At 37.2% G+C, this 13412-nt stretch overlaps 1 protein-coding gene across 3 annotated transcripts in view; it reads left to right on the top strand.

Moving 5' to 3' along the window:
- Nucleotides 1-13412, top strand: part of Nalcn (sodium leak channel, non-selective) — a 302398-nt gene that overhangs the window by 12264 nt on the left and 276722 nt on the right. For all 3 annotated transcript variants that reach the window (XM_029541616.1, XM_029541615.1, XM_021204107.2), the window contains exons 2-3: nt 8224-8370; nt 11563-11745. In XM_029541616.1, the coding sequence (XP_029397476.1) occupies nt 8263-8370; nt 11563-11745 (291 nt within the window). In that variant the 5' untranslated portion in view covers nt 8224-8262. The remainder of the gene's footprint in view (nt 1-8223; nt 8371-11562; nt 11746-13412) is intronic.

Below are 13412 nucleotides of genomic sequence, written 5' to 3'. Positions count from 1 at the left end.
TAAAGGTGCTGGTCAAAAAAAGCGGGTGACATGAATTTCATCCCAGGATAAAACAGGGAAAGAACAGACATCAGAAAATTGTCCTCTGACCCCATCCTCTTATGGAATGAACAACCATCAATTAGTAATTATGTATTATTATCACTATTATTAATTATTTGAGAATTTTAAGCAATGCATATTGTTTGGTCATATTCGTTCTCCTTCCCTAGTTCCTTCATTTCTACACTTTTCTTACTTAAAAATATCCTTTTTGTCCTTACTGTTTTTTAAACCTATCAAGTACACTTCTAATTGATAACATCTGTATTTCCCTTGGAGATGCTGTGCTTCCCTAAATTTTGAACAATAAACAAGAGCAAAATTGTTTAGCCACATTTATTCATCTGACCATCTCATATCAAAGAGTAGAGGGCATTGCATAGAGAAATGCAGTGGCTGTGTTCTTGGTGTGGATTTGGGGATCTGACTAATGGATTATTTTCACTGAATTTCATTTCAATATCTGAGTACAACCATTGCAGACAGATACACATTCCTTGTGCCTCATGTTATAAGCATCTATTTCTCAGTCTGCATACTCATGGTGTATCCAGTTAAAAATTTATGACAAGAAAAGCTAACTGTAGGAAATAAATGTTTATCAGATTGGAATGAGTAAATGCTTCCCCCTCATCTTATAAATTTAGAGAAAATGTGATTTGAAATACACTAGATCATTTCTAGGATTTACTGTAAAAGTAAAAATTTACTTTAAAAGTACAAAAGTAAGTAAAAAGCACAAATAAGTGGGTAATGATGCCAGAAACCAAAAACAACAGTTTGATTAGTGATGAGAAAATTGACCTTTCTTTAAAGAAATTAATGTACATTTAAAATAGACCAGTAGTGAAAAACAACTATAAAGTAAATNAAATAGTAAAAATCAAATTCAGAATTAGGATATGAAGAATGCCTGCATGGTTTCACAAGCAGTAATAGGTGAGGAATTTATAACCCCAAATATGTTTTAAAAAATATCTTAATCCTGCTGTATGTTAAAAAATAAAAACTTGATTTTTGATTTAGTAGTTCTGTGAGCTGCATTGTCTTGGCTCTACAGACTAGGTCAAGTTTATTACTAATCTCATTGGTCTATAAAATGATTCTTGTAAGTACTGAGTGAGCTAGTGTATGATATACTTAAGACAGTTTTTGGTTCATAACGAGCCTCCAATAAACATTTTAATTGAAAGGAGTTTGCTTTTGCATGGGAATAAATATAATCTGGAAAGAATTGAACCAAATGAGCTTATGATTTTATTATGAAAACTTCCATGTTTCACATAGCATTTGTCTATGTCTGCATGTGTATGTGTGCAAGTCTGTGTGGTTTGTTTTTAGGTTTCACTGCTTGTATGTTTGAAGGTGAGATTTATTTGCTTAGGATTTTATATCCTTTCCTATCTATTGGTAGAGAAAGATTTTCGAAATATATATAAAAAATGTAGTAGAAGTGTTTGAAAATATCCATAATAAATGACTAGATGAATAGAATATGTATGTGAAAATAAGTACTAAAAGATAAAATTCATGTCCTGTTGAAGAATAAGGACATCACTAAAGATAACGTCCCAAGGGAAAAAAGAACATACCTGATTAGTGCTTTTCCTGAAGCTCAATGTCTGACACACCATGTGTGTAGCCAACATTTAGAAAAATGGTTGAGTCCCTAGAATTGGAATTCCTAATAACTTTAATATTTGTCTCTAATTTATTTTATTCATTTCCCTAATTTTCCTATAACAAAACTAGCACTGTTTGTGCTGACAAAAATAAAGTGAAATAAAAATGGGTGCATTTAATAACTTAACTTGAAGTTTAAGTATTTGAAATTAGGAAGGGCCTAAACTGAATTGTCTTGGCGTGGTGCATGAGTCTTCATTCACCTGATATTTCAGAGGCATTCTGCAAATCTACTTTCCCATGTCTCAGGAGGATAGAGTTAGCAGTGAGCTGGAGACGACTGAAGGAGCCAGTATGTTGGGGGTGGGCGTGGGAGAGACTTTCTTTCAATTAATCAGCTGTTCTGCCTTCCCACCTGCCCTACCTTTAACTCAGCTGTGTTACCTGTTATATCAGGAACATATATCACTCAGGCATTATGGGGAGAAGATTAAATAATTTTGTCTAATGCTAAATCTATACCACTCACCAATGGTTGCGGTTTTACTTTTGCTTTTTGTTTGTTTTGTCAGTATAATTATGTAGCAAGAAGAGAGAAACAGATGTTGGAAGGAATGATGGCTGTTCTTCCAAAAGCATTAAAGTGGATTTATAGTTAGCAGTTAGAGGGATGTTATTTAACATTTCTGCTCAAACTGTAGCAGAGCTACAGAACTACACATTAACCGTACACAGTTAAGTGGTGTGTGTTGGATGAGATAGGCAAATAATTTCACTTGTGTACATGAAGACTGAGGAATTCGTGTATATCAGTAGTGGTTTATGACCCTGCATTAGCAGATATGATACCACCTAGAGAAGAGAATGAAATCAGGATGGCTGCCTTCTTCAGGAAGTCTTATATAAAATACGTGCTATGAATTTACCAAGCTGGTGTTTGTTTAAAGCATTCTATTTAAATGGTAAATCTTTCAGTTATAACAAATCATACACAGACATTAAGAAAATGTTTCTGCGTTAAATAAGGCAATTAGGAATAGCAGATTGGCAGCAGGTAGCACAGCTGGATGAAGGCTTTGGAGTAGCAGAGAAAGGCTGGAGGATGAGAAATAATGGTGCTTTTAGCCAATTATTGTAAAGCAGGTGAGTGCAAGGATGAAAGTAAACCCCGGCAGAACCATAGGATTCTCCATGAAATATGAGTTTAAATGAATTCTAAATTCTAAATTTCTTCCTACAAATTAAGCACATGCTGTAGTACCTGACACAGGGTGGATACAAAGCATTTGCTGTGTGATTGAATGAAGAGTGAATAAGTGAATAAAGGAATAACAGAGAAACAAGATAAGCTGAAATTCCAAGAGCAGTAGAAGTGTTCATATAACATTTCTTAGTTCAGGAAGCTAAGGAATGACACCACTCAGATGGAGCAGTTACATTAGGAATATATATGTTTATAGTACACATATATGCATGTAACAATTAGTGAATAAAGAGTCTATTTAGGGTTTTGAGGGAAGAAATGGGAAGGATGAAAAGCTGTTATATATAATCTAAAAAAATAAAATGAGTAATGAAAAACATAAAGAAAGAATCATCCATAAACATAGGCAATCTTTTCATTTATTGCTGTCTCCTTCAATTTCTTTAACCAATGTTTAGTGTTTCACTGTGGAGGTTGTAATCTCCTTTACTAAATGACTCCTCAACATTTCATTTTATTGTAGCTAGCTGAGGACTTTGAAGGCTTTGAGTAGAGCAACTGGGATAGTTAGAAAAGGACAATCTTTTAAACCATGATTCAGAAGATAGAAAATCTCAAAGTCCATGTCTGTTATCTCCAAGAAGAAAAAATGAACCACAGTGTTGCAAACAGCTCACAGCTTAAATAAACAAAATAATTTCATTTTAGTCTTGACAAGAAGGTATAAATCAAATAAGAAAAAGATGTTACAATAGATAAAGTTTGCTATCATAACTTAACTGGATTTTTCACATTTAATGATAGCAACTAAGCAGAATACATTTTCTCTCTGAGTTGCTGTGAGGTAGTTATGAGTAAAAAAGATTTGTCAATGTACATGTTGAAACTATGCAGCCTCTCCTAAAATTAGCTTAACTTAAACATTAACTTCTAATAAACATAAAGACTTTTGAAGGGCATGATGTTTAAACCTGGTGCACTGCCTTATCAAGGAAACTACTGGAAACAAAATAGATATATTGATTTACTAGTGCATAATAGTGATAAGGAAAAAATACACAAAAGCAGTTTCCATCAAAATAGAAAGCTCACCTAGGATAAATATATATCAGCGTAATAATAATCTCCTGTGCTCTGCTATATTGACTAAACATGAACAAGGGTGTCTAACATCACCTAGTGCAAAGGAAAATTGCTACAAACAACCCCAAATTAATATGATTCATTGTGCATTTGTGACTTGAATTTATTTTATCACTTGAATATTTTTTCTTTTATTTAAAACAGACTGTTTTTCTCATATAACATATCCTGATTATGGTTTTTCCCTCTCTTACTCCTCGCACCACCTCCTCACCTCCATCCCCAAATCTGGATTCATCCCTTTCTGTTTTTCACTAGAAAACAAGCAGACCTCTCAGGGATAATAATAAAATTACCTTTAAGAAAAGGAAAAAGCCCTGACACAAAATTATGAGACAAGAAAGCTCTAGAGTTACCTTTAAGTTTGTTTCCTGTTGGCCATCTACTGCTGAGTATATAGACTGCCCTTAAGAGTAATTTGTTTCCCCAGTGATAATCTCTCAGAAGAAATTAAATTTTTATTTGCAGCAACAATTGGATATTGCTTCTGGGTTAGGGATGAGGCATAGACTCACTTCTCCCTTAAGCTCTAGGACCCCATCTGGCCCAGATCTGTATGGGCCCTGTACATGCTACCTCATTCTCTGTGAATCATATATGCATTAATCATGATGATTTATTGCTTGAATATTTTATGTACTATTCAATATTATTGAAATAGTCAAACTTCCAGTGATTCTGAAGCTACTTGTTAAGTTTTAATGTGTGTGTAGATTCTTTGGAGTTTGGACAGATTATTTCATGGACTCTGTCAGACTTGGTGATGTGTTGGCAGAGGTTGTAAAGAACATCAATGAGGTGACAGACAGCTGGTGTCATTCAGTTATAGTCTAACTGTTTTGATGTATCAAATATAGCCAACTGGATACTTAAAAATAAATTATGTATATTTCTGTTATAAATCAGTCAAAATTCAATTCTTCTTCAGGTAGAATATTGGTAATAAAAGGTGCATGGAATTCATGTCCATCAATCTCTTCTTTCTCTGTGGAAAAGTGATAGGGGTTAGGTTTCTCTAAAATTCTTTGTTTAACATTTGAATGCCTTCATAGAATCACTTTCTTCCTCTGTCTTTTTAAAGAATTTCAAAAATATTTTTGCAACCACTAGCTGAGTAAGTAGGAGCCTGTCATTTAATAGACATCTCAAATTAAGGCTACCAGATGTCACCTACCCCCAACTCACAGTAAATCAGACAAAAAGTATCATTTGAATATTTTGCATACATTTCCATGGGATATCAAGAGTCCCTAACTCAAATTATGTAAAATAAAAGTAATTATTGAAACCTACTGCAAACCCCATATTTAAATTCCGTTTTCAAAGTAACAACAGCTTGGAACTACCTAGGCACACTTTAAAGACAAGTAGCTTGATTTCCTCTGGGAATGGGAGAGTTGGGGAAAGCCAGCTTCTCAGATGGATGGAGAAACATATAATAAAGAACAGTAGACCCTCAAACACACAGAAGCATAGTCAAAATTTCTTGTTCTGAACTGTATTTTATTTTCTTTCCCAGTGAAAATTGGAAGTGCATATATTTATACTCCTTGCAAATGCGTATTGTTCCTCTTCTATCTAAGGGGAGAAACACATTGTCCTTGATGAGTTTTTTTCCTCCAACTCCCTGGAGTACCAGGCAGTAAGTGAGTAAGTGGATTTCCTGGTACTGAAATGGCTACATTTTCCTGACTTAGCATCCCCATTGCTGTCTCCTGCCTGGAAAGTGCTGTCCTCTGTCTCCTGCCTTCAGTTGTGCTCCTAAGAGTGCTGAGCACTCCATGGCCATCTCCTGACACTTGAGGCTTCACAATCATACTTGTTTTCAACCTCAAGTCTGCTTAGATAGCATTAATCAAGTTGTCACCTGTCTCAAGGCTGGAATTTCTTATGCATACATAAAACATCAAGGTATCTCTTCTGACCCAGGCATGATGGCGAACACCTGTCTCCCAGTATTTGAGAGACAGCACCATCAGGAGCATTGACTGTTTGAGGGTAGCCTTGTCTACATAGCAAGTTCTATATAAGCAAGAGTATATAGCAAGACCCAATCACAAAAACAAAATTGAAAAGCAACAACAACAACCCCCAAAATATGCTTTGTTCTCTCTGTCAGACCAATTTTAAAATTCAATAAAATCTACTACTAAATGCACCGAGAGATACTTGTGCAAAACTCATCACATAATCATCTCTCTTTTTAACACTCAATCCCATCTTATCCTTCTTGTTTAAATCTAGAGAGCATCCACATCTCAGTGTGGGGCCATGTTTGTAAAAGGCTGAACCCAATGTGCTGGTTATACTGTACAGGATTTTGCAAAGGAATGAAAACAGAACTAAGGATTGCCAAAATTTCAAAGCCAGCCACAACTACTTAATGAGTTCCAGGCAAGCTAGATCTATAGACTGAAACCCTGACTAAAAAACCAGAAACAGATAAAGAAAGCTCAGTGTATGTTGTTAATCAAGTAAGGTATATTTCTTTGGTCTGAAGGTGTGGGGCAGTGAGCTCTGCACAGACAGCCTGGTCCCTAGAGCACAGGCCTGGAACCCTTGTGACCCTAAGGAACAGCAGGTGTTCGGCCACACCTCCTGGACTCCTCTCATTAACCCTCCTGTCACAGCTACAACCTCCCACCCCCCTCACCATCACCCCCCTACAGAGAGGAATGTGGCCTAAGGCAATGCCCCAAGCTCCTGGTATTCTGTCTGGACTCCGCCCCCACAGTTACCTGGCAACAGCCAGGATGGCCCAGCCCACTATAAAAGAAGCTGCTTGCCCCCACCTTGCTCTCTTACCTCTCATTCTCCTGCTCTCTTATTCTCTTGCTTCTCTCTTGCCCTCCTGCTCCCCCTCACCCCATTCCTCCCCCCCCTCCACATGGCTAATGCCAGTCTCTCTCTCTCTCTCTCTCTCTCTCTCTCTCTCTCCCTCCCTCCCTCCCTCCCTCCCTCCCTCCCTCCTGAACCTGTGGGACCTCTCTCCTGCCAGTTCCTTTCCCTTCAGGGGTGGGCCAGAGTCTGCCTCACTCTATTCTCAGCAACATACAATGGTGTCTGGGATGTCCCAAAGTGAGAACCTCTGTGCAGCCCAGGGACCCCAGAACGGGCTCGCGGTACCCAATGGTGTCTGTGATGCCTGAGAGTTGGAGTCCAACTCCAGCAGGTCAGCAGGGACCCCAGACTGTGCCTTTCTCACCCCTGGAGCTGGGTCTTCTACCAGTCCACCCCCTACCAAGCTGCCTGGGGTCCACACAGTCAAACTCTCTGCCCCTGTCGCACAGAGGCCCTAGCCCCGAGCTGACACAGGACCCCTTTTTTGTCCCACATGAAGGGTAGTCAGGCACCTGAGTCTTGAACACAGACAGTCCTTATATCGTGCTTCTCTTGTCATTTAATGGATAGTAGGCCCTTCTTAAGTGGCGGCTAACTTTAGAAGGTAGTAGCAACATCTGTAGATGGTGATGTGTGTGTGTGTATAGTTGATGAAGTTGACTTTAGTGCAGTTGATGAAGATTTGACTTTAGAAGAGCAAGGCAACTGCACTCAAAAATGACAAAGCTTCCAACTGCTGGAGCTTTTCTCCCTTTTCTCTGTGGCCTTTAGCCTTTCTGAGAAGAATAAAAGATTGCTTTGGAATTATTACTGGAACGATAGAAACATGTAAATGACATATTAAAATAGTAGGAAAAGGGCAGTGGTGGCACATGCCTTTAATCCTAGCACTTGGGAGGCAGAGGCAGGTGGATTTCTGAGTTCAAGGCCAGCCTGGTCTATAGAGTGAGTTCCAGGACAGTCAGGACTACACAGAGAAACCCTGTCTCAAAAAAAAAAAAAAAAAAAAAGTAGGAAAAATACCTGTTGTGGCATGGTTGCAGCCTCATAGAGCAAAGAAATTTCTAGTAATCTGTGTGTGCTTCCTATGAGACAAGTCATTTTGTTCTGGTTGTTTTACACCAGCTGTCTCTAAACTATTTATGAAATATACAAGGTTTTCTATTAGATTGGAAGAGAAAAATTGGATATATATCAATTTTATCTCATTCTTTTTCTATTATCTAGATATGTACATTTGTCACATACAGTACCATAGAGCATGTGTATGATCTACCACTGCATAACATATGCATGAAGACTCAATATTTTTGATGGGAAAGGAAGTAGGTTAGGTGGCTAATAAGGGTTTCTATTTTCCTTTTTTCCAGACTGTGTTTTTGTACCTGCCTCCCAAAGCTAACTTCAGCATGCTCAAAAGAAAGCAGAGTTCCAGGGTGGAAGCCCAGCCAGTTACTGACTTTGGTCCTGATGAATCTCTATCAGACAATGCTGACATACTCTGGATTAATAAGCCAGTAAGTCACCTTTCTGAAGTTTGGAAAAGCACATGTTGATATAAGGAAAATTTAATTCAAAACTCATATTTCTTTGGCTTTTAACTGTTTGAGTTACAGTGGAAATTGAATGAGTCCTGGAGTCTGGTGATTGTTTTGGGTATGATTTAAATTAAAAAGATGAGGGGCTGCTGTGAATGTCTCCCATAGAAAAATGTAGAAAGTACAAGAGGTCTATACTTTGCCATCCCATCCTCACCCTGCTCTGGATACATTATCCTCAGATCACACAATGTAAAGATAATAGCACTTCCAGGATGACTCAAGATGAGTTACTACTCTTAACTACATGCGATCTTTATCATGTTCAATTGTGATTTACTTAGGTGGATAAGATTATAGAAAGAGTGTCTGTTTTTGAACAGTCTTTACTTTGATTCAAATCTTGTGACTCAGAACATGTGCCTAGTGTCTTACAAGTTCATGGATGTTGAGCATGAGAGGAAGAGCTGCTATGCCATTCATCACTGCATGAGCAAGGGAGTTCACTCTTAAGTCTTGGGAATTCAGCTCTATAGAGCAAAATAGGAATGACTTCCTTCTTAAACTCATAGCTTAAATAATGAAGCAAATTGACCCGAGGCCCTCCCAGTGCCTTCTCCTCCCCTAAGAAAGACAAAGATGGCCAGGCTGGTTTCTTCTTAAGCTTCATTAGCCTGATCCTGGGAGACTTTCATAGCAGGCTCATGTGTCTTTGTATATTACACTCTCCGATGACATCCTTCTGCTTTGTAATTGTTGAAACATCCCTGGGACTCCCACTCTAAATTAAAATGTGATGGCACTACATTGACAGCTCTTTGTGAGCAGGCTCTCTCCTGGCCAGCAACCACCCTTTCCTGTGTCTCTAGATCATCCACTGGAGCCTTAGAAGACATCTTCTGGTATCCTATACTGTTTGGCTTATCTGTAATAGTATCTTTTATGCATACGGTCTGGCTCTTAAGGTCCCATCGAAACTCCTTTAATAAGCCAAATCTCCCTTGTCCATTAGGGCCACCTGGATTTTATATCCTCCTCATTTGCCACCTCCTCAGACAGATAGAATGAACTTCCCTTCTTTCCACTTATCCGATGTTAGACTTATTTATAAATATAAGCACACATGCAGACATACACAGAGACAGCCCTCTGTTCTGTAGTCACTTTTGATCAACCACAGAATGGAAATATTTGAAAAGAACTTGGATCTGTAGTGAACATGTGTGTATTTTCCCTTCCCAGTTTTTCAGAAAGTGATTAGTACAACAGGATTGTACATAATTTTAAGTGTTATGAATCGTCCTAAGATGGTTTAAACTATACCAGAGTATATATGTAAGCTATACAAGCATTACTCATTTGTGGAAGGTACCCTGCTCCTCATATTTGGGTACCCTCTGTGGGGACTGATATTGAGGGGCAAGTGCATTCATCATGTATACAACTTTTCCTACAGACTGATTATGAGTTGCCTATACTTCTATTTGTATATGCCCAGAGCCCAGCATTTTTGGATGTAAGTCTTCTATTCATATTTAGAGAACTAAACAGACTAGAATGGTAAAGTTCTCGATAACTCTCTCATTCACAATATTCTAAGAACTTTGGAAGATGGAATTTTATGTGTAACCCCCAGACACTAACTGAAATTACTAATGATTAATTAAAATTCTGTGAGATTAAAGACAATTTATTGTGAAATAACCCATCTTTTAAATCTCCTGATAATTAGATTCTTGATATGGTGAAATGCAGATAGGGTTGAATTTACATTCTGACATAAATTGAATGGTTTTTTGAACTTCCTGTTTGAAAATACGAGTCTATCAACCCTTAAAATTCATTGAAATGTACGTGTCTTCTGTGCTATGGAATTTCTGGGCTATGTTTTTATGTAAATAGTTTTATACTTTGTCAGACATTGGACTCCACACATCACCCTGCAGGGTCTGTCTGAGTCTCCTCAGTGTTCGGCCAACCATTCACTTATAGCTTAAGGGCTTGCTGGTTTATGGAGACACATGATTCTTCTATTATCAAGCTATACCCCTGATTCAGGAGCATGAAATTAGTGAATTAATATGACCACAAACACATACACAGATACACACATATGTATATCCAAGGTAGTAGTCAATAAATAACACTTTAGTTATGTTTGAAAACTGCACCCTGAGTAATCCAGTAGCAACATTACTTCTGGGACGTTAGCATATAGATGCAATTAACATTTTTTATCCTAGGTGTTACTTTTATAATGAAAGATTGTATGGGGATATATTAAACATAATAGCTATTGTTTATTTTTCTACTTAGTTTAGTATTAATTAAAATTTTTAGGCAGCAAATGTGTATCTAGAATTAAATGAAAAAAATTTAAATTTTAAAAGAAATTCTAGGCTAAATATGTACAAACTATTTTCTCTGAAAAAAAAAAAAGAGATGGCCTCACTCATTATTATTTTTCTGCAAGGATAATTTTAGAAATGATTTTAAATGACTTAAATTTTATTTGTGTGTGTGTGTGTGTGTGTGTGTGTGTGTGTGTGTGTGTGTGTGTGTTTTCTGTGCAGGTAGATGTGTAGAGATCAGAAAACAGCTTTTTGAAGTTTAGTATCTTCTTTAACAGTGGGTAACAGGAATTGGACTCAAGTCCCCAGGCTTGTATTAAAAGCCAAATTTCCCTGGCCCAGAAATGTTATTTTATGTAGGGAAATTATAGTGACACATTTGTTAAAATTGTACATATAGGAATGTTTTATATCAGTCCACTTAAAAATCATTTATGATCTGACATGGTAGACTATTCTGTAATGTATTAGGAAAGTTACATTAAATAGAACATGGCTGCTAGCTCTGGGTGCTTCACAGTGACAAAAGAAAACAATGTTACATCAAGGTCCATTGTGAGTGAACTGCTACACTATGTAGTAGAACAGGAACTTCACACAAAGTGATCTGATAGCTTTCAAATTAACCTTGGGTATAGCTCTATTAATGTTTCATTTCAGGAATGTTTCTTAAACTTTCAGAACCCTGATATGTTCATGTGGAAAGTAAGCTGCTTTGAGAAGCTACCTAATTGTTATGTTTTCCAAATAGTGTGTTTTCTAAGACAAGTCAAAGGTCTCAGGTCATGGTGTCACAAAGTAACTTTTGCCTCTGTGGCAGTGGGTTCACTCTCTGCTGCGCATTTGTGCCATCATCAGCGTCATCTCAGTGTGCATGAACACACCTATGACCTTCGAGCACTATCCTCCTCTTCAGTATGTGACCTTCACCTTGGACACTTTATTGATGTTCCTCTATACCGCAGAGATGATAGCAAAGATGCACATACGGGGAATTGTCAAGGTGAGTGTCTTCTTGTCATTTAAGTACATTGAATATTTTAATCAACTCAATAATGTATTTCTATGAATGTCCAAATACACTGTATTTTCTACTTTATTGAGATTGAAAATTTTAAAGACTCCAAAATTTGGTAGAGATTTGTCACACGAGAATATTTGTAAAGTAAGTTACATTTTATACTGTACACAGCCTTATATCCCTTGATGCCTATAAAGGAGCTAGTTGCTCTAAGTATATGCCCCCTGAGTCCAGGTTTGGGTGCACCTACAGAACTAAAGCCACAGATTACCACGGTTACAGAGAAGGCACTTCAAAATTTGTGTATTTGCTGAACAAAAGATAAATGTCACATGATAAAGTCAGCGGCATGATGACATTAAGCTGAATTTCATAAACCTGGGCTGTTTTCAAGATAGAATAAAAAGAAGAAATGAGAGAAATAGGAATCTAGGAACTGCAAAGAAAAGAATATGTATGTCTGATTGGTACCCTTGGGAAATAAAAATAAACTTTTAATACATGTAAAATAGAAGAAAAAAGAGACCGTTTTTTGGCACAAAATCCTGATTCTATTGCAGCAACATATTTACAGATTGAGATATGGAAAGATGCTGTCCCAGGAGTAGCTTACACTGTCCTGTCTAGAAAGTGGCATAGTGAGGGCTTTCATGCTTACAAATGACATATTTAAATTAAAATCTGACTCATATGTATTGGGGAGGTTCTAGAACCCATGCAAGGACAGAGAGGCCTTCATAAAGTGATTTATGACATACACTGAGGTATCAGCTCTTAGCTTCTCTTTATCCATCATTTGTTGCAATTTTATCCTTAACAGAGAATCACAACAGCCAGTGCACTGTGATGTGCATTTCTAATGTTTTATTATAAAAATATGAATCATAGCCTGCATAAAGATCAACAATTGAGCATATTTTAATTTAAAGAAAATCTTGTTATTGACTCCAGAAATAATTCTCTATGCATTGCTGAAAATTTTCTATTTGCTTTCCAAAACATCATTATTGTATAAGGTGAAATCAACACTAATTCCTAAGATAGGTTAACTCCTAATCAATGTTTATATTCCCCCGATTAGATTAAAAAATCATTATCTCTGAAGCAGGACTCAAACAGGTTCATATATTGCGTTGACTATTATGTTTTAACTCTTTCTTCCTTGTTGTTTGTGATGCATGGCTGTGTGTACACATGTAAGTGGGGGTCCTTGCCTGTGCGTGTACAAGTGTGGTCCTGAGTTTGACATTGGGATGTCTTCCTCTATTGCTTTCCATCTTGTTTTTTGCAAAAGGACCCCTCACTGAATATGGAGTTGGCTGTTTTGGCCAAGATGACTGGCCAGTGAGGTCTTGTGATCCACCTGTCTCTGCCCCACCAGCACTGGGGTTATAAGGCATGTGCTGCTAGTCCCATCATTAATATGGATGCTAGGAATAGGAATTCTGGTCCTCGTATTTTCCTAGAGTAAGCCTTCTTGTTTCTTAGTTATATAATAGATTGGGATATGAGTTTCTATCAAGAAAATTGTTCTGGCACACTTTAAAAATAAAAAGAACAGAGATAAACATGATATGGAAGTGATCAATTCATTCCCCATGAAGAGGACAAAATGAATGAATTTTGAATATTCAAAGTTGAATTCATAT

This window comes from Mus pahari, chromosome 8 (assembly GCF_900095145.1).
Source record: "Mus pahari chromosome 8, PAHARI_EIJ_v1.1, whole genome shotgun sequence".
NCBI lineage: Eukaryota > Metazoa > Chordata > Mammalia > Rodentia > Muridae > Mus > Mus pahari.
The sequence above is the reverse complement of the archived record's forward strand: the minus strand, read 5'-3'. Positions and strand labels throughout refer to the sequence as shown.